The sequence below is a fragment of the Pseudopipra pipra genome, chromosome Z, assembly GCF_036250125.1.
Source record: "Pseudopipra pipra isolate bDixPip1 chromosome Z, bDixPip1.hap1, whole genome shotgun sequence".
Classification (NCBI taxonomy): domain Eukaryota; kingdom Metazoa; phylum Chordata; class Aves; order Passeriformes; family Pipridae; genus Pseudopipra; species Pseudopipra pipra.
In genome coordinates, this window is record NC_087581.1 from 1,162,394 (window position 1) to 1,183,699 (window position 21,306).

The 21,306-nt window shown below is 44.6% G+C and overlaps 1 protein-coding gene across 4 annotated transcripts in view; it reads left to right on the forward strand.

Moving 5' to 3' along the window:
• The window catches only part of MYO5B (myosin VB), a 144,219-nt gene that overhangs the window by 69,325 nt on the left and 53,588 nt on the right, over nt 1-21,306 (forward strand). For all 4 annotated transcript variants that reach the window (XM_064642283.1, XM_064642285.1, XM_064642284.1 and 1 more), the window contains exons 13-17: nt 5,545-5,667; nt 6,926-7,009; nt 11,727-11,876; nt 12,474-12,571; nt 17,200-17,286. In XM_064642283.1, the coding sequence (XP_064498353.1) occupies nt 5,545-5,667; nt 6,926-7,009; nt 11,727-11,876; nt 12,474-12,571; nt 17,200-17,286 (542 nt within the window). The remainder of the gene's footprint in view (nt 1-5,544; nt 5,668-6,925; nt 7,010-11,726; nt 11,877-12,473; nt 12,572-17,199; nt 17,287-21,306) is intronic.

Consider the following 21,306-nt stretch of genomic DNA (forward strand, 5'->3'; position numbering starts at 1 on the left):
TTGTTTTTTGTCTGTGCTTATTTTTTTACCAAAAAAACCCCCAAAAACGAATCATGAGATCTATTCTCCCCCCACATAAAATGTCAATTCTCTGATTATTTACCTGTCAGTGGGGGATGCTGTCATTAGTCAGAGGCCCTTATTATAGGCCCTGTAATCACCTCTTTTATAATAACATGGAAGTGTTCTTCAGTTTTATGAAAATTTCAGCAAAACCTGTCAACTGAAAGCACCAGTTTATGGATGAAAACCTTTACCCCCATGGAAGTGTTTCACCTCTCAGGGTGGGACCACAATAGGGTAATTGCACATCACCTCGTTAGGACACAGGGTGGTGGATAAATGTACTCTGGGACTTGAAAGGGCATCGAGGGGATCCTGGCTACATAATGACTCACTAGCACAAATGCAGAGGGTTTGTCACTAATGTTCTTGTTTCACAGTATGGATTTTTTTTTTTTTTTAATCTTTAGTGTGTGGATGGGGAGGAGGTGGCTGGGAACGTGCTGAAGCAGTTCAGCTAGTGAAGGTCATATGAGAGTCTTGTCCCTGTTCAGAGAAAAATTGAAACAGGAATCAGCAATGAAAGAGAGGACTCTTGAACTGAGATTGGAGTGTTAAGGACTAAACTTGTCTCATGAAAGCAAATGAGAAAAGCCTTAGTTCTTAAAAAAGATTTTAAGATATAGAATCATAGAATGGTTTGAGTTGGAAGGGACCTTAGAGCTCATCCAGTTCTACCACCCTGCCGTGGGCAGGGACATCTTCCACCAGCCCAGGTTGCTCCAAGCCCCATCCAACCTGGCCTTGGACACTTCCAGGGATGGGGCAGCCACAGCTTCTTTGGGCAACCTGTGCCAGGGCCTCACAGGGAAGACTTTCTTCCCAATATCCCATCTAAGCCTGCCCTCTGGCAGTGTGGAGCCATTCCCCCTTGTTCTGTCACTTCATGCCTTCGTGAAAAATCCCTCTCCAGGAGGTAGATATTTATGTTTGGGGTTTTTTTTTAAACAGCTTTGAAATCTTAGGATTTGGAAGCTGTTGTAGAATCGTTAAGGTTGGAGGTGGCCTCTGGAGCTCATTTGTTCCTACCTCCAGTTACACCCTTGGTCTGCCCAGGAATCCTTATAATCTCCATGGACTGTGACCTGTGTCCTCTGCTGAGTGACTGTGGAGTTCTTGAAGTGCCTTTTCCATGTTTCCTGCACTGGAGTTTTGTCTCCCTGGAGCTTTTGGAATCTCTTGGTTTTGCTTTGGCCTAAAAAAGTGTCAGAGGAACAGCAAGAGTTCATGTCCCATGCACCACGATGGCATGATGTTGAAGCGCTCAAGCACAGACTGATGACCCTGAAGAGATGGGAAAGGGCAGAAGGGCATCCAGGAGAACCTCCCTGTGGAGGGATGTGAAGTGTGCGTGGAGTCACCGCGGGACAAAGTGAGGTGGTGGGAAATAATTTGGGATGAGAGCAAAGTCCTTGAGGGGAGCAAGGAGATGAACGTAGAGCCTGTCAGAAGAAATGCACATGAAAGAGGGAGTCTGTCTTCTGAAAATCCAGCTGTGAGAGGGTTACTTGGATGTCTGGAATGCATTTAGGTTATGGTCGCACTAGTTGTGAAGGAAATTACTTTGGTGGAGGGGGCAACACTCTTCTTAGGAAGACTTCAAAGGTTTGGAGGTTTGAGGGGATGTGTGAAGAGTGACTTGCACTCTCTGGAGAGGTGCAGCCAGCTGGGGTTGGTTTTTCAAGAGACCTTAATTATCTTCAGAGGAAACGGAAAGCTCTCTGAGAAATGCAGTGAAGTCTCTGAGTCAAAGTTGGATAAGCTGTCCTGCTTTTTGGGGCTGAAACTGCTTGCCCAGTGGGAGTGCTGCTTGTCTTCCACATGCTTCCCAAGTGCCTTGGACATGGCTTTCAGGGACGTGGGGTGATTCTTGGGTGGTCCTGGGCAGGGCCAGGAGTTGGAGTTGATGATCCTTGTCGGTCCATTCCAGCTCAGGACACTCTGTGATTATGTGATTTGGGAGTACAGTCAGAGATTGCTCTGAATGCCCAAGTTTCTCTGTAAGGTGTCCTGCAGCCTCACTGCTTTCATGCTTTTGCCTGTGCTGTTGGGATGGTAGTGGGAATGAAAAGTTAATGAAAAAAAAACCCTGTCTGTTAGCATGGAATGCATTGAAAAGGGTTCTGTCAAGAACAGGCTGGTTGGAAGGGTTCATGTGTCAATTGCAGAACAAGATTTTGCAGAACAATTGTCCAAGATTTGTTAGGGATCTTGGTGAAATCCTTTCTGCTGAGGAGCAGCCTGACCCCGAGGCTGCCAAAGGGGGATGTTTCTCACCAAACCCACAGACTCCCTCACGTTCTTGAGCTCTTCTTTTGTGGCTCTGTTTTGTGTTTTATGGCACGTTGCCATTGTGTTATGCTGTTAATGTGCCAAATGCATTTTCTAGTGTTGTTCAAAAGATGCTCTTTAACCTTTCCCATGTCCTTCTGTCAAGTGCCAGAAACTCTGAAGTCTGTTTCTGGCTGACTGGTTTTCGATCCTGCTTGTCTCCGCGCGTCGCTGTGAACTCGGGTATCTGAGCAAATGTGTTTTCCTTGTCTGGACTCGTTAGTTTTTTGAGCATCAGAAATGAGCACATTGCCTTCCTGTGCTGCCCTGTCCTGTCCAGGGGGATTTCTGCTCCACGGGCAGAGGTTGGACCTCTGGGCTTTCCTTTCGGGCGGGCCGCCCGATCCGATGGCAGAACAACCTCCCCCATGTCATGCTGTCAGCTTTGATGACTTTAAAGTCAGGCACATCACTTGCACTGGAACGTGGCTCTGGAGTGCAGAGGAAGCCCAGGCTTTTTTCAGGCTTTAACTTGTACTGGAGCTAAGGACAAAAGAAATAATATGTAAATGACTTTCAGGGGGTTCACTTTTAGATCATTAGGTTTGAATTTTAGAATCTCAGAATGGTTTGGGTTGGGACCTTAAAGACCACCTCTTTCCAATCCCCTGCCATGGAGGGGCATGACCTCCCACTATCCCAGGTTGCAAAATGGGCAGACTTGAGCCTGTGGGGTGACCCTGTCCGTGCTGGGTGGGTTTGATTTCAGTTGCAGTAGCTCCTGACAGCTCAGAGGACAGTGTATGGAGGGATTACACACTGTCCCACCCATTTTGTGAGGAGTGACAGAGGCACGACAAGGAGGATGAGCAGAAGAGCTGACCTTGTGTGCTGTTCCTGGTGTAAGTTTTACCTTGTTTAAAGATTCCATGCAAAACTTGCAAGGCAGTCGCTTTTCGTCTTCCCCAGCCCCTAAAAAAGAGATGAGATAGTCTCTAAATAACTTTCTCCGTGGCTCTAAAGGCCTTAAACTGCCAAGCTAATACCAAAAGCTGTTATAACAGTGCAGATAATGGCCCTGTTAGTTTTTATCTCTGGAACTTGGTCCCAGTCAGGTGCTCCTCAGGCAGCTAAAAATACTCTGGCTGCAGGACAGTGAGCAGGGTAGGGCAAAACCCTCTTTCTGGGAGGCAGGAGCGAGGCCTTTGAAGTTCAGCTCTGAGATAAGCAGGTTTTTCAGCAAAGTGGATGGCCTAGAAGAGAGCTGGTGCAGGGTAAATCTGCTCTCTGCAGCATCCCACGGCTCAGGTGCTCCTGCTCTGCACCTGTGGCTTAGTCCTGAGCAGGAGGCACCTAATGATAGCTCCAGAAAGAATGTCTTTTACATATAAATATTAAATATAACTGATGAAAAGAAACCCATCTGCATTTATATAACCCTGTAGTTTAAACATGCAAGCCTATCTGGCATAAATAAAACATGTATATAATTGCATAACTAAGTGCCATTTTAATATTTATATATGCTCTCTGTTATTTCTATGCGTGTCCATAATTGGCTACACTTAAAACCTGTGAAATATAAATAAATCTGGGGTAGCATGGCATGCATGAGTGGCTGCTGCATTTAATTCACCCCCCTTACTGGGGGATAGGCAGGAGATGCTTATCCCAGTGTCCAGAGCCCTTCTGGTGTGTTTTGGTTTGCTGTCATGAAATCAAAGGCTGAGAAGCGTTCCTCAACTGTCTTGAGGTTTCCTTCTCACTGTTTGCTGCCCCTATTTCCTCTGTCATTTTTCATATAAAGATCTATGTAAAGTCCTGATGGATGATCCAGAGCTCTGCCTGATGCTGCACAGTTATTCTGTGGTTTCTAGGCTTTTGTCCCATCCAATTTTAAATATTGCCTAACACTTCTCTTCCAGCTCTTCTCTTTTTCTAACCTAAATTATCCAGTCAGTCATTTTCTGTTAAAACTTGTGTGTGTATATGTGCCCTACTGGCAGTGATCCATGGGATGAACCCATCAGCTGTGGCTCTTCAGCCCTCAAGAGCAACAATTTCACTCCTTGTTTCCTTTGATTTTCAAGAATTTTGTTTTGTGTCGAGCTCGTTGGGCTAGAAAAGTACAAAATAAAATACATTTACAGCTAGGTGCTTTCCTCGAACGCCCTTATGTTTTTCTGTAAAGTTTTTGGGCTTTTGGCTGGTTAGCAGAGAAGGACCTAAATATATCCTGGAAGAATGAGTCTGTATGGGAAGTGTAATGATGTATTTAATATTAGAAATCACAGCATATTTTTATATGCTGCTATACAGCTGTATGTGCTTAGAAAATAACAAAACAAAACAAAATTTCCCTGATCTTGACAGTATATTGCATTAACTTAATTTTACCATTATTTAGTGGGTAAAAACTGCAGATGCTGGGGAGGATGGTAAGCTCAAGCATTCTTTAACTGTTAATGTGTGAACAGTAGCCCAGGTAGTGCTGTGAGGTGTTCTTTTAAGTCATTGCAGTTTTTTAGGATTTCTCCATTCTCTGCCCTATTCTACCAAAGCAATTTCTTGGGCAACACCTGATATCTTGCTGTACCGTGGCCAAATTTTTTCAAATTTTGCGTCCTGATTTCAGTCTAAATAGAAGGCAGAGGGAGGGTTTGGTATCCAGGACATCCGTGGCTCAGGAGATTTGGATGTGTGGGAAGGGGACATGGCAATCATTCGGCTGTAGCAGGACAGGTATGTGGGTCTGAAGTCCCAGCCCTGTGTGTAACTGGGGTTAAAACATCATGGGATTGGAATCCAAGTGATCCCAAAAAGGCAGAGATTTCTTAAGAGTTACGATTTTAGTATTATTTAATTTTAGTATCTAAGAATTGTTATTGTACTGCTATTATTATTTTAAATGAGATAAACCAGAACTTCCCGGATGTTTTCTCAGGTGGCAGTTTCTGGAAGTATTCATTCACCAAAAACAGCACTAAAAAAATAATGCTGGTTCCTGAGTAACTAATGTAACTTAAGTGTAAAAATACTCCCTTAATCTTTGGGGTTTTTTTTCCTGCAAGAGCAGCTCTGGCTGTTGGAACAGAACCAGTATTTGGGTGTTTTTTCACTGGCAGTGAAATTTTAGTGCGTTTGTCAGGAGTATACAGGAAAATAGAGTAGCACACGCTCCTAGAACTGGTGCATCTTCCCACCTTGCAGGTTCCCAGGGGCACTGACCAGAACTGGGCACAGAAGCTGTACGACCGCCACGGCTCCAGCCAGCACTTCCAGAAGCCCCGCATGTCCAACACCTCCTTCATCATCCTGCACTTCGCTGATAAGGTACCCAGGGCTGGAAACGGGAAGTGCACGGAAGGGAAATAAACAGCCACATGAGGGAATATTGGTTCACAGCCCCAGCGAGCTGCTTTTCGGTGACAGGGGTGCCTGGGTGGCAGATATCTCGGCTCGGTGCTCGAGTCTAGGTCAGCTCCGAGGACTTCAGCCTCAGAACTGTTGCTATAAGCTGTAAATTGTCGTGGTTTCTAGAGGAGAGTAAAATCCTCTTTTTCAAAGCTGCGGCGAAATGAATTTCTGTAAGGGCAGCTTGACACAAAATGTGTTGGAAAAGGGAATTACTTCTGAAGGGCAGGAGCTGCGAGTGTCAGTGAGGCACAGTGTGGGGAGGAGGTGAGAGGTGATCCTCTCTGATCCCACCTTTCTGAGGGAGAAGATGCCAGCTGTGGGACTAAACTAAACCAAATCCCAGTGTCTGGAGCTGTAGGGGCATCTCCATGGGCTCCAACTTCATCAAAACCCTGATGTGACAGGTGTCACTCACAGCAAATGACAATCTCAAAAGCCTGCAGTTATCCCAAAGACCCATTTGTTGGGAAAAAGAAAAAAAAGACCAGGGATGTGTCTGAGGAGCCAGACAACAAGCAGGTGCTTTGCTGCCATACAGGTGCTTCTCCTAACCAGATTTGCCCTGGATGTGAGAGGCACTTTTCATGGCAAAGGTTGGTACTCACCTTTCCTTAGGCATTTGGTTTTGCACTTGTATCCCTCACAATCAATATCTCTCTGCAAGTTTTCCCCCCCCTTTTTTTTTTGTGGTCAGTTATTTCAGCCAACTTCAAATGTAAAAAATGAAATTTTCTTCTGTCCTCTCTAAAGTATGCTTTAAAGAATGTTTTTCTAAGTTCCTTTGCATCCCAACCCTCTGCAATGTCAAAAACTAAGAGACCTACAAGAGCCATAGCCAAGACATCTTTTGAGGTTTATTGATTAGCTTGCAAGAAGATGAGGAATGAACAAAAGAGCTTGTAGAGTTACTGATGAACTTTGCATTTTTTTTTCCTTCTGGTTTCCATACAGAGCAATTCAATGACTAAGAAACAGTCTGCGTTTGCAGCAAGGGTTTTGCTTTTATTCAGATTCACGTCTTCTGATTTAAAAGTGACCTTTAAATTCCAGTTGTTCTCCCCTTTCCCTCTCTCAGGTTTTTCGGGTGAACTCTGGATAGCAGGGGAGCGGTGGGAGCACCTTGTCCCTCTGTGGTTTGACTTTACCCTCTGAGCTTCCTTTTGTCTCCTGCTAGGTGGAATACCAGAGTGAGGGATTTCTGGAGAAGAACAGGGACACCGTGTATGAGGAGCAGATCAGCATCCTGAAAGCCAGCAAGGTAAAAGCAGTAAATCATGGCAGTGGTCCTGGTTGGAGCTAAATTGTGTGTTCCTGTGCCATGCCACAGCATGTTGGGTATGTGAACATGTAACAGCAGCAAAAGAGGCAAATACATGGGATGTGGAGGAGGGAGGAAGGGGGTAGAGGAGAGTGCTGGGGGCTATAGTCACACCCATGTGTGGGTACGTGTGGTTATACATGTTCTTTCACCCTGGTGTTGGTATCCTGTCATCACAAAAATCGTTTCCAAACCTGCTGATCCTCTTCTTTTTTGGTCACCAAGAACCAAAATTAGGAACAGCTAGTTACTGGGCATTGTATATCCCACTTAACTCTTGCTTGGAGCTCCCCACTCATCAGCTGGCACTGAAGGTGTTATCATAGAATCACAGAACGGTTTTGATTGGAAGGCACCTTAGAGATCATCTTGTTCCAACCCCCTGCCATGGGCAAGTATACCTTCCACTGGACTAGGTTGCTCAAAAGTAAGGTGATCCTGGGGTTAAAAGCCATGGTCAGCAGTGTAGTCTGTATATTGTGGGTAGCTTTGATGACCCTATCACCCTTCCATATGAAAATCGCTGTTTGTCTTAGCTGTAGTCTATCATACATGTCCCTGTGTCTTCTAATTAAATAATTAGTATGCAAAAGATAGGGTTAATACACAACACTGGAAATGTTACCCAAACTCTGAGGCATCCCAGCTGCTGTGGAGCTGTTTTACACCACTGCCAGTACACAGTTTTAACAAATCAACTCATATTCGTGATCATGCTGCCACTCCTGTGTCGCAAGATTTCGTGCCTTGTGCCTTTCTTCTCTTGAGTGTTGTACAAACAACTTGTCAACATCTCATTGCTTCAAGTGCCAGCAGGGGTGTATTGACTGACTTTGAATACCAGGTCTCCTGCTAAAGAGCATTTTGGCTCTCAGTGTTAAAAATCTCTGGTATTTCTGTGGGCTGGGGGTTTGGTGGGATGTTGGAAGCAGAAGAGCAGTAGCTGTGGGGCTCTGCAGGCTTTGGTGTGGGTCCTGTCTGCAGTGAAAGGGCATTTGGCAATGGGCTTCAGGTTGGACACTTCACAGCTCTATGTATAAATTGAGCAGATTTTACACTGACTTCCAGTACCACACGCTTGTCTCCGTGAGCACTTGGGGGGATTGGGTTAAAGGTGTCAATAGCACGGACATCTAAGGAATTTCAAATACTTGCTGTTTTAAAACCAGACCAAAAGTTCTTCCCTGCAGCCTTGAGTCTTTCATTGTCAATTAATGAGCTGAAACTTCATAGACAGCCTCATCCCTTCCAGGGGCAGCTTTTATTAAAGAGTTAGAATGAAAACCCAGCCCTGCAAAGTCCAACACCTGCATCCTGCATCCAAAATAAAGGCTGCATGACTTTGGGGCACTGCTGTCCCACCAAACCTTGTGCATGGTTTAGGGAAGGAATGTATCTGCTTTTCTACAAAACTTTTCAAAGCCTGCCACAGCATGGGCCAGTATGTTAAATTGGTTTTGGGGTTTTTTTGCATTACAGATTCTGGACCCCCCTGCATATTGCAAGCAAATGTGTCACGTATCCAGACCTCTCTTTGTGCCACCCTCCCTTGGGTTTACTTCTGGCTGTCACCTTCCAAAGGCACCCTAAAGAAGGAGTGGGGTGAGGGGAAGTGGAGGAAATAGTGGTTTTAGAAGCATTTTAAGCAGGAGCTTTTTCCTGTCAAAGTTCTGAGATGAGGATGGGAAACTATTTGACTGTTGTCAGTGGCTTGCCCTGTGTCCCCACCAGGAATTCATATGAAGATGAGAGAATGAGCAAATTTCTCATCCGTGGGGGTAGTTGTGAGACTAATAACTGTGAAGCTGGACGTTAATAATGCCCAAATCAAGATCTCTGCATGTTCAGGAAGCTTCTCAGGGCAAAATCTGGGCATGATTAGAGCTTATTAGAAATGCCGGGTAGCCTCCAGGAATAATTGATGCTGTATGATGAATTATTTAGCCAGTGCTGAACTTGCTGTTGAAATCAGTGCTGCAGAACTGGCAGTGTCTGGTAGGGATTTCTGTTTGACTTGGTTGCAGAGGAGAGATGTGATCTATTGTTGTAGAGTGTTGGGGACCCTGGAACTCCCTCTGTGAAAATAAGAGATTTTTAAAAAATGGTGAAATAGGTCTCTCTGTCCTATACAGGGACTATGATATAATACCAGAGCAGGCTGGACTTTCATTTAATAGCTGAAAAAACCACCAAACCCTGCTCCTTGCAACTAGTTTGCTTGACCTAAAAAAACCCCAAACAAATCAAACCGTAAAAAATGAATGTGAATGTCTTGGGACCCAAGATTTGAGTTTACCCGTCCTGCAAACTAGGGGTCCTTGGGGTCAGGTGTTAGGACCTTGTGGCTTCACAGTGGCAGCTTTGTAGGCGACACCAACATTGCATTTGTGATCATGGAATCACAGAATGGTTTGGGTTGGAATGGACCTTAATCACCATCTCGTTCCAAACCCCTGCCATGGGCAGGGACACCTTCCACTAGACCTGGTTGCTCCAAGCCCTCTCCAGCCTGGCCTTGGACATTCCCAGGGATGGGTCAGCCACAGCTTCTCTGATCCAGCACAAAACACTCTCAAGTGCACTTGGCTCTGAGAACATTTGGGAGATAGTTTGAAGAATTTCTGCCTTTAAGCCATTTCTTTAGTGACATGGGGGCAGTGACTGTTATCAGCCTGTGCTTATGCTGTGCTGTCCCAGGAAAAAGAACAGCAGGAGCATCCTCACCTTCCTCCTGAAAAGCCTCTAAAAGCTGATGATCTGCTCTTGGTTTCCCTAACCCCTGTTTGCCAGCAGATTGTGTTATCCTGTTTTTTTGTTTGATTTTTTTTTTTTTTGCCTCTTGACTGCCATGTGCCTCCCAGGGCTATAAACAAATAAAACCAATTTTCTTTTGCTGCAAAAAGCAACCTGGTCTCTCTGAACCGAAGAGAGTAGCAGTGGCAGTGCTGAGTCTGCTGCTTATATGTGCTAGTTTGATTAAAACTTAAATTTGTGCGGCAAAAGGCTGTGCTGTGAGGACTTTGTCCTGTCCTCAGGACCAGGCCTGCATACAGTATTCACTGCTTTCTTGTTTGTATTCCCACCAAATCTATGTGGAGGGCAAGGGGGAACACTCAGTTTAACACAGCAAGGACCTAAACACCTCTCCATCAACAACCACATCTCTGGTGAAGCACTCCCACCAAGGCAGAACTGCCTTCTGCTAATTAGAATGCAATTAATGCCATCAACAGGACAGTGAAAGAAACTTTATAGAGCAGCTAATTAGTTCTGTTAGTGCTGGTCAGCTAAAACAGTTGAGAGTTGATGTTCTTTGAATTAGGGAAACTGATTTGACTACTGATGGAGAGGAGAGCATACAGGTATGCTGCATTGGTATTGTACTCCAGTTCCTTTGTAATTATGAATAATGCACTGATGGTTTTGGCTCTGCCAGTTGGGAAGGAGGGATCTGTCCTTCTTGCTTATCCCCCAGCACCTGTGGAATAGATCCTGGGCTGCTAAGGATGATCCCAGCGTTGCATTAGGTGAGCTGAAAGCTCAGCTCTGAGATCCTTCTCCAGGAATAAGCAATGCTGTTACTGATTAGCAAGTGGATGGCACTTCCAGCTATGTGTTCAGAGGATATTTAAAAATCCAAAATTACAGACAGGGGTTTTACCAAATTGTGAAGTGTGAGATAGTGATGCAGAGCCCGTGTTGGATATCTTACAGTATCAAGCCTATGCCATCCAGACATCCCAAGTTTCCAGGAGTCAAAGCATGCAAGGCAGTGACGTGTCATCCAAGTACAACAGCTGTCAGGATGTCTCTTTTTTGGGGATAGAGGGTCAGGCAAAGAAGGTGAGAGCCTTTGTTCTGGTAGGAGTTGAGTGAGCCCCAGAGATCAAAATAAAAACTGAGTATGAAGCAGATCCTTAGCAGGCACTGTCCTGGAGTCCAAGATGTGAAAATTTAACAGCCCTGCTAACCATGCCAGATTTAAGGTGGCTTGCTTAATATTCAAGTTCCCCAATCTAATGCAAATTTGAATATCCTACTCCTTAAATAATAATAATTAAAAAAAAGAAATTAAGTGCATTTGCCAGCTCACCTGTTCTCCTGTTTATGAAGTGGAAATATTGCTGCTGGCTTGCCAGAAATCCCAGACTTTAGAGATCTGAGGAGCCAAATGTGGTGCATCCAGGGCTGTGGAATGGTGTTCCTTGCTTGTTCAGCTGATAGGCAGGTAATTAGTGAGGAAGTGCTGGTGTATCTTTAATTGTTAGAGAAGCAAGGGTGCCTCTGAGGCCATGATGGGACCTTCTCACATGGAGACCCCATTACTGGGGTGTGTGATGTTCAGGCAGCATCCTTGATGAGGCCAGGGCTGGATGAGTATTCTGAAAACAAGCCCACAAAACTCAGGGGGTTTTGTGTCTTGACAAGACTTCAGCCTCTTTTTTTTGCACATTCAGAGTCTGATGAACTATGAGACAGAATGCCCAATGGTCCTGATGTAGGTTGTGTAGACAATGCTTCTTGCTTTCACTTTTCTTGCCCTTTTTCCCCTTCCAGGTTTAAGATGGGTGAAAAATGACCTGACCAACATGACTTGGGTGGGTTCATTCCCCAGTGAGCACATCCAGAGTTGCTCAAGTGTTGTTGTTTGTTTTAGTATCCAATGGTGGCAGACTTATTCCACGAAGAGAAGGGTGGTGTGCCTGTCAATCCCGTGGGAAAGGGAACATCCAAAATCAGCGTCCGTTCTGCCAGGCCAGCCATCAAAGCTGCCAACAAGGAGCACAAGAAAACAGTGGGACACCAGGTAATGTATGATTTGAGTGAGTCAGTCAACAACAGGGGAATCCAGTTAAGATCTTGTTGCCTCAGTTTGAGTCAGAGATAAATGAAAAGCTGTTGGGGATGTAAAGGCACTTTCCCACGACCCATGTTCGGCTGTTGCATTTTGGGTGACTTGTAGCAGTGTCTCTGGAAGAGGAGGCTTGAATAGTCATGACTGGAAGTAGTTGAGAGGTTTAAGGAGGGTGGAACCACTCTGTGATTCACTAGAATGTGTCCCACTGTACTATGGAACTCATAAATTGAAACAATTTCAGAAAAAGAGCGTTTTTCCCCTTGTGTGGACAGTCAGATGGTGCAACAAGGGCCCAGAGAGGTTGTGCTGTCTCCACCCTTGGAGATATTTCAGAGACCCAACTGTGTAGAGTCCTGAGCAAACACTTGTTACTCGTGAACCTTAAGCTGGAAGTTCTCAACCCACCAGTTGCTGAATGCGCTGGGCAGGCGGGGAGGTTCACGCTGGGTCACATCCAGGGGCTGGTGCCCTGTGGCACCTGCCAGCTTGGGCTGCAGGGGTGCATCACCTTCCTCCCTCCTCAAAATGAGTGGCTTTTTCTTCCAGTTCCGCAATTCGCTGCATTTGCTGATGGAGACCCTGAATGCCACCACCCCACACTACGTGCGCTGCATCAAACCCAACGACGAGAAGCTGCCCTTTAAGTAAGTGGGCTTTCACACGAGAAGATATGTTCAGCTTTAGAGCAACAGAGTGTGCTTTGGGACCTTCCCCTTGCTAGGGACATTGCCCCCTCCTTGTAACGTTGTTCCTGTAACTGGAAGGTTGCAGGAGTATTTTGCTGGAGTCACTTTTTTGGGTTTCGTTATGTGCGTTTTGTGCCTGTGAAATGAAGACTAATTCAGGTTATAGTAATTCATAGATATACTCTGCTAATAATACTGAGCATCCTTGCTTTGCAGTAATAGGGTCTTTGTACAATTTCTTCTTAGACTTGCTTTGATTTAAATAGTTACGGTTCTAAGCAGTGAAAAGATGAAGAAATTAAAATGCAGAGAAAAGTAGTGGGCTTGCAAAATGAACAAAAACGTCTTGGTGCTTCCAAAATAAATGCGGAAAAAGTAAAGACGTGACTTGTATCAACTTCAGGCAGGTTTCCAGGTGAGTGAACAGCTGAAACAAAAAGCCAGTCTTGATCTTCCTCTGTAGTTCAGAGACGTATCGTGAGCGGCAAGCGCTGTGAGCAGAGAGCTTTTAGCCTTGCTTGACCTCTTGGTCGTGTCTTTGTACCCAGTTTTGTTCCCTTCAGCTCCAAAACCCTTGTCTGTTAGCATGTAGGAGCCTCATAGATCATGTTGTGATGTCCTTTAAGGGCATAAACTGCAGGTGGTGACCTTTAAGAAAGCAGCTTATGATTGTAACCCATCAGCAGGGAGGCATTTCCCTCCAGCTGATCCAACGCAGGCTGAGGGCTCCCAGTGAGCACAGTGCAACCTCAGGGTGCAGAGACAGCTCCAACAGTGTCCTGAGAGGAGGGTGAAGCACCTGTAAACAGGCTCACCTTTGGTCACAATGTGCTGGTGGAGATGTATCCACCAGGAAGCTTCCTGGCTTGACTCTTCTTCCCCTGCAAACAGCAAAGTGAAGGGTATTAATGGTTAGAAGATGTTCAGACATGGGTTTATATTTAGCTGATTCCTTAGATGATTAGTTATCAGCTCTGGGGAAGGCTCTGTTGGCTGCCTGTGCTTGGATGGCAGCTCCTGTACTCTGTTGTATCTGTTTCATGTACCTTTTTGTAGGTACTGGAGATGCTTAGGGCCACACCTCAGTCTCCTGTTGCCTATTGCAGTGTTTTTCTATTTAAATGAAATTCAGGAGTAGCACTTTGTGATTGATTGTTTTCTTTAGCTAAAACACAGAAGTATTTTCTGAACTGCTGTAGTGAAAGTGTCAAGGATGTTCTGCGTGGTGAAATGTCTTCACCTTTCCAAAGGGTGTTTCCAATACTCCATGTCCATACTCTGCTATACTTTCAGCCCATCCATCTTCACTTCTTTACCTTTTAACTTTTCATCGGTTTTTCATGTGATGCTCAGGATACAGTTAATATAATTTCACAAATGTGTAAGCTCCTGATGGGGAAGGTGCAGTAATTGTCTGAATTAACTCAGTTGTACTTCTAAGCTGTTATGTGTAGCAAATAATAAGAGGATAATTCTGCCAGTGTCTGCTGGCAGTTTAAGTGATGGCTTGGTCTGATGTGATGTTCCCTGTCTGGTGAATGTCAGAGTTGTCCAAGCTCAGGGTTTTGAGAACAAAGGATAAACTAAAATAACACACAAAAATGGTTCTGGTTCAGGTGTCTCCTACTGGGGGGTTCTGCAAGAGATGATTTCCCTCCTCACCTGCCATGGATTGCTTAATTGACATGAGAATCTTGGTCAATATTGGTCTTGCTGCCACCAGCTTGAGGAATTTGTATCCTGAGCTTGGCTTGAAGGAAGTCACAGAATCATTAAGGTTGGAAAAGCCCCTCCCAGACCATCGAGTCCAATCTGTGCCTGACCCCCACCTTGTCCCCCAGCGCCATGTCCAGTTGTTCCTTGGACACCTCCAGGAGTGGGGACTCCACCACCTCCCTGGGCAGCCCCTTCCAAGGCCTGACCACTCTTTCCATGAAGAAATTCCTTCTGATGACCAACCTGAACCTCCCCTGGCACAGCTTGAGGATGCTTCCCCTTGTCTTGTCCCTTGTTCCCTGGGAGCAGAGCCTGACTTCCCCAGCTCCCCCCTCCTGTCAGGGAGTTGCAGAGCCAGAAGGTCCCCCCTGAGCCTCCTTTTCTCCAGGCTGAGCCCCCCCAGCTCCCTCAGCTGCTCCTCATCAGATTTACCCTCTAAAGTCTATTTGCTTATAGTAAAACTTGAGTCTGGAGAATACTGGGATGGCTGTAAAGGACTGTGTGTTTCAGAGCCACATACTCAAAAATACACAGTGCTGGGAGGCATCTGTGAGGTGAAACACCAGTGGCACTGCTCCAGGTTAGCACTGAAGTGATATCTTGTAGCATGCAGAACACTCAGCATTATGTTTGTTGTTCAATGAGAAAACAAGTCTTCTCTTCCTAAAACATAACATTTTTCAACTCACAGGAGAATTACATTTTTTTGCTAAAATGAGGTGTTTGTCCTGGAGAAGAGAAAGGACCTGATAGCAGCCTTTTAGTACTTACAGGGGCTACCAAGAAGACAAACCCATGCTCTTAACAGTGGTGTGCAGTGGGAGGACAGGAGTCAATGGCCCCAAATTGACACGAGAGATTCAGAATGGGGATGGGTAAACATGTTTTTTTTCTCCCTGAGGACAGTCTATCGATGAAACAATCTGCCCAGAGGGATTGTGCAACTTCCATCTTCGGAGGTTTTCAGCTTCTGATGGGTTAAAGCCCTGAGCTATGGGTCTGCCCCCATAGCTGTCCCAGCTTTTAAACACAGGAGGTTGATTTCCTCAGGTTTCTTGCACCCTGCATTACTTCCATCCCTACTTTACAGCTTGGTGAAAACGTAAGATCTATAATGAGGGTGAGGGGTGTTAGACTTCCGTCCTGGAGGAAACGTTGGCACCATGCAGTGATATTTGCTGCATCTGGCTGCAGGCTGTGTCTGAGGTTAATCCCTAATGGAGAAGACCGCAAAAGGCAGATGTGCAAGGGGAATGCCTGACTTCAGGTTGTTTCTTTGTCAATTTTCCTTTTAAATTCTGTTTCGGGCAGGGTTTGTGATCTTTTACTTGGGTTTCCAGGCCAAAAGCAACCTTCTGCCAGTTGCTTCTAGCTGCCATGGCAAGGAAAAGAAGTTTTTAATAGTGCATATGGTCCCACTTTGAAGCTCTTTATTTCAGTGTTAGCCCATAGCTGGAGTTTTTGCAGATAGACAACTGCAGCCTCTCTGGTTACTGCATTTCACCTTCTCTGAGCAGGGCTTGTCTGCTTTGGAGAGAGTTTCCCTTGTGTACGACGTAGATTGCCCTGGGATCTTCCAGGTCTGAAGCTTCCCCGTCGATCTGCCAGTCCTGTTTATTATTTATTGTTATGGAAATTGTACCCTTGTGGTTTCTTCCTTGAAGTGAGTAACAGCCCAGACTTGATTTTTCACCCTACGCAGTGTTTGTGGCGTTGCAGCGAATAACTTGCTGGTAGTCTTGACAGGTCCAGGGAATTTAAAAAAGCACAGAGAAGAAGAGAAGTGTTTTCCATTCTGCTTTTGTACTGCAGAGACCAGGCAGAATTATTCATGTAGTCTTGACTTGTGGGTGTAAATATTTTGGGCTTTCAGGGAGAGACAAGCAGATACCTGAGAAGCTTTTGCTTCTCACCCTTGCTGTGGAAACCTCACACAGCTGTGTACATCTGCACTGTATGAGTCCAAGCTTGATCCAAGGAACTCTTCCAGGATCTTCCAGGACTGAAGAGCTGGGACCTCGTTGTGCATTCTGTGTTGGGGTGGAAGGAGGGAGCAGCAATGGAGGACACTGGTACCTGGACTCACTCTGTGCAAAGATAGACTGATCTGGGAGTGGGCTCATGCCAGGAACCAGAGAGAGCACAGCCCAGGTATTCAGCTGGAAGTTGTCATGAAGTTTTTTGGCACAAATTGCTGATGGAAATGAGATGCCAGTGGTAAGGGATGATGCCAGCTAAAAAGAGGAGGGCACAAACCCCTTGCATTAATCAGGAACCCCTCGATGTTAGTCAGGAGCATGAGCACCACTGTTCTTGGTAAATGTAGTCTGTAAATCCATGGGACCTGGTTTTGGTATGGAGTTGAATATATCAGACTTATTTTGCTGTTGAATTTGATTTCTGGACCTTATAACTGCAGAAGTAGTACTGTCTGGTTCATCAGGCAGCTTGAGGTGGGGTAGCCTGTTCCCTTCTGTATTGTAATTGTTTTGCTTTACAAAGCTGGGTAGATTATGGCTGTAGGGACTAATTAATTGCAGCAGACTGTCATCTTATCCCAAGAAAACCCCTAGAGATTGATAGCAGGGTGGTAGCAAAGCCTGTTATACTTGAAAAGTACAGCAACTTGTGACATGGAGAGGAAATGTGTGACATCTGTGCAGTGTGTTCCCAAAGCAAGGCATGAGTTATACTGGGACTTGTGAGGGAATGGCTCTGGACTAAAAAGTACAGAAGATGGTTTTATCCAACCCCTACTCTAATGATGAGAGCTGAAGACAATTCCTGTCTCTGCAAGAGTCGCTATCAGGTGGGTTGAAAGTGTGGGTTCCTTTTCGCTGTGTTAATCTCTGTCCTAAATATAATTGCAGATTTGATCCAAAGAGGGCAGTGCAGCAGCTGAGAGCCTGTGGAGTGCTGGAGACCGTCCGGATCAGTGCAGCTGGATTCCCATCCAGGTACTGGGCTGGGAGTTTGCTGGGGTGTTGTGCTGCTGGTGTGATTTACTCAGCAAGTTCCTTATCCCGCATCCTTGGAAGTGTTGAAGGCCAGGTTGGGCAAGGCTTGGAGCAACCTGGGTTAGTGGAAGGTGTCTGCCCGTGGCAGGGGAGTGGAACAAGATGAGCTTTAAGGTCCCTTCCAAACCATTCTGTGATTACCTGAGGCGAGAGAGAGAAGGACACACTGGTGTTTTCAGGAAAAATAGTATTTAGATTGGTTTGTATCCAGGGTAGATTTTCTCCTTTTTATATTTTTTTTTGTTTTACAGTTTGCCAAACTCCCATTAGGTCCTGAGTTCCTCAGATCTAAGAGATTCATTATCAGGCAAAGAGCTGCAAAGTGAGGCTGACAGAGGGTGTGTTGTGCTGTGCCCAGCGTTTCAGCTGGTGCTTTCAGTTTGGTCCTGAGATGTAATTTGATGTGGTGAAATACCTGAAAAAGCTGATGCCTGGCAGATAAAGGAATCCAGCTCTGATCCCAAATGGAGGTGGACATCAGGTAGCAAAACAACAGCTTTGTATCCTCTGCACCCATCTTGCCTGGAAGCAAGCGTTGCCCTAGAGGACTTCTTCCCTGCTTGCCTGAAGCTCCTTCCACTGTACAATTTACTTTCCTTTGTGGTTTTTTTTTTCTTCCTGGCATCAGACAGCTGTTGCAATTGTCATTTCAGAAAAAAAAAATTGATTGTACTTGCAGAGAAAGAAAATAAGGGTTGTAAATTATTACTATAGACTTCCACACTGCACATCCAAAGCATGCGAGGCTTCAAAATCTTGCATCATAAAAAGGAAGGGTTATGGGTGGTGTGGCTCTTGCTGATTGTGTGACATAAAATTCAAAAGAGGTTTTTAAGGCATAATAAATCAGGAAACATAAACTATAAATAAGCCCTGAAGATGACAAGGGCAAATAATTCTAAAAATGCATCAATTGCATTTTAGTGCCAAGCAGCTTTGTGTTCATGTCAGCAAAGCCATCAGCCTTTTTATATGGGACAAAGAAGTTATAAATATGCTTAGTGAAGAGTTGGCTGAGCGTGGTGATGTGCACCATGAGAAACTCCCTGCCCTGGACTCTGGGGAGGACTCTGCTACTCTCATCTCCTGCAAAGCTGCAAAGACTTTCTGGCAATTGATGGCACTTGTCTGCATGTTGAGATCAGGTTGCTCTGCTGCACTTCTCCTGTGTTGGCCAGTGACCTCTATGGACAGGCAAAAACTGGTGATGGGCTTCTTCTTGACCAGCTGAGCCCAAATACTTAAGGAGGAAAAAAGGAAAAAAGAAGAAGAAATTTTTCATAGAAACCAATTCCTCTCTTTCCTCTGCCAATGTGGAAGGGCAGCAGAGGTACGTGGAGATTTAGGTCCTCATTGTGGAGGTCTGACCCTGTTAGAAAACCCAGAATCACCTTTGGGGCTTATCTCAGACGTCTCGAAGGTACTTGTGGAAGTAACTAATAAAAAGTTGCTCCTAAATTTCATGATCTCTAAGCCACAGCGAGGAAATAAAAACCAGCCCATGGGTCATCTTTTATTATTATTTTTGTTGCAGGGCCAAATCTGTCTGTCCTCTTGCAGTGAAAGCCCTTAAGTAATGAAAAAGCTGGTTTTTTTTACGGAAGAGGCCACTGGAAGGCAGCTCTGTGCTAAGCAAGCAGTCACACTCCCCAGTGCAGATTTGGGGAGCTGTAACTTGAGGGTTGTCCATGAGTTTTGCTACTGGTCTTGTCACGGCTTCAGGGATACCCTGTTCCTCTCCATTCATAACTATACTACAGACTTTTATCCTTTTTCTACTCATCTAGCTGCAGTTTGGACCCTACAGCATTAAAATCAATGTATAATTAGTAACTGTGGAGGGGGAAAGGAGGGGAGAAACCACTGCAGATCCTGGAGACCAGCCAGGATCTATTTACAGCAAATAATTGATTGTTGCAAAGACCCCTCCACCCTGAAAACCTCAAAAGTGATGCTCTCAGCTCTGCTTGCGTGCTTTTGGTTATGAGGTCTTTTCCCAGGACACTGAGAATACATAACTCTTCAATCACTGCAACTTGTCACCTCTTGTTCTTCTTGGGGGGGGGGGGAAGTGTAAATTCCTATTTCAGCATTTTAGAGTGCCCTTCTCCAGTGTTTGTGATGCTTCAAGGACAGATTTTTTCGTGTATTTTAATGTTTCTAGAAGATCATTTTATATAGGAACAGCTCTGCACTAAATAAAATACTCACTTTGGGCTTTGGTAGCTCTTCACCCTCATTGGTCATAAAATTCCAGTCTTGAAAATCCAGACCCAGGAGCTGGACAACATCCTTGAAGGACTGTGAATGATCTGTGTATTTGAATTGGCTTTATAAACCAGCTTGGGAAAAGGTGCTTCAACAGGATCCTATTTTGTGGGAAATAGTTGCTTCTGCATTTCTATGTGCCATCTGTAAGTGAGCATTGATTATTCCTCTGTATTTCCTTATATTTTGAGATAAGTCGATTTATATTGGTTGATTAATGATAAAACCAAAAAGGAGAGTCATTGCTTTAAATTTAAATCCCATGTGAAGGCTCTAAATTTAAACCACTTTAAAATAATAAGAGAAAACTTGATCTTTGTGAGTTTTGTTTCACTTCGGTGTAAGCAATTTACCTTTAAAGCAATAGGGAATTTTCAAATTTGTTTATCTCAATCTAAGTTTTATTACAGAAGCTGTAGAAAATGTTTACTTTCATCCTGTAGTGTTTACATCTGAATATTTTCCATCATACAAGAGTAGCTTTTGAGAGTGATGTGGCTTTGGGTCAGAGATCTCTGGATAAAGACACCTTCTGCTCCAATTTCACATCAGCTCCTTCATGGGTTGAAGAATTCAGTGTTTTGAGTCTTTAATAATTTATTTTTTTTTTTTACCTTTAGGAAAATAAATAATTTTTTAATGTAGGTTGTAGTTCCTCAGCCCATGTGAGTCACTGGAAGATGAAGCCATGTGCTCCCCACTTCGGTTGCACCTGGTTTTATTTTATCATTTCCATGGTGCACTGCACTTTGCCTCTGTCTCAAGTAAATTGAAAATGTATCATTTGGTTTGAAATGCTGCGCAGCAGTTAAGAAATTTATTTGTTAGCATGTACATAAATGGCTGTGATGAATGGGCTGTCTGAGGTGTGCAGATAGTAAATCTATCATCAGCTTCCCAGGGTAAAGCGTGGAAGATGTCTCTATGCTATACAACCATTCATCTTCTTTATAGAAACTGGCTGCATAAAGATGAGTCTGTAGAGAATTAATTGGTGTGGATCTCCATGAATCACAAAATGCTCTCTAAAATAAGTTTTTAACTTGCGTTTTATCAAAACTCTACATTTTTCTTCTTGCTGGTTCTGGTGGTTTCCAGTCAGTGCTCCAACAGTGACAGTCTCCCACTGTGCCATCACTCTGAATAACCTCACCACTGCAGCCTCTCTGAAATACTGTTGTTGTAATTGTTATGTATTTATAGTTTAAGTATTCTTGGCATTTGTCTGCTTCCCCTGGTCCCTGAATCTGACTGTCAGATGCAGCATTTTTGGATCAATTCAGTGTGAAATCCCAGCTGCTAAACTCCATAAACATTAAACATTTATAATTGTAATCTATCATGGGCATCCTTGGATATAGAGGTTTTTTTTTAATATAATTTGCCTTTAGCTGTCATTTCAAAGTAACAAAACCCATAAATGACTGTGGCTACCAGCAGTTCTGTTTGCCCACTCCCAAAAAAAGGTGTAATGTGTAAATGGAGGGGGTTTTCCCCTCCTTGTTCTTCTCTTTGAATATGTTCCAGCTAATTTCAAGCCAGGCCAGCCTGCATGTTTTAGAGCTAATTGAAAGGCAAATCTGTTCTGCTGCAGTAAACAAGACAAGCGAAATTTTCTCCCTGAACCACAGTTTTAAAAATAATTTCATGTCAAATCTTGGCTGAGAGATTCAGCCTGCATCCCCCTAAACA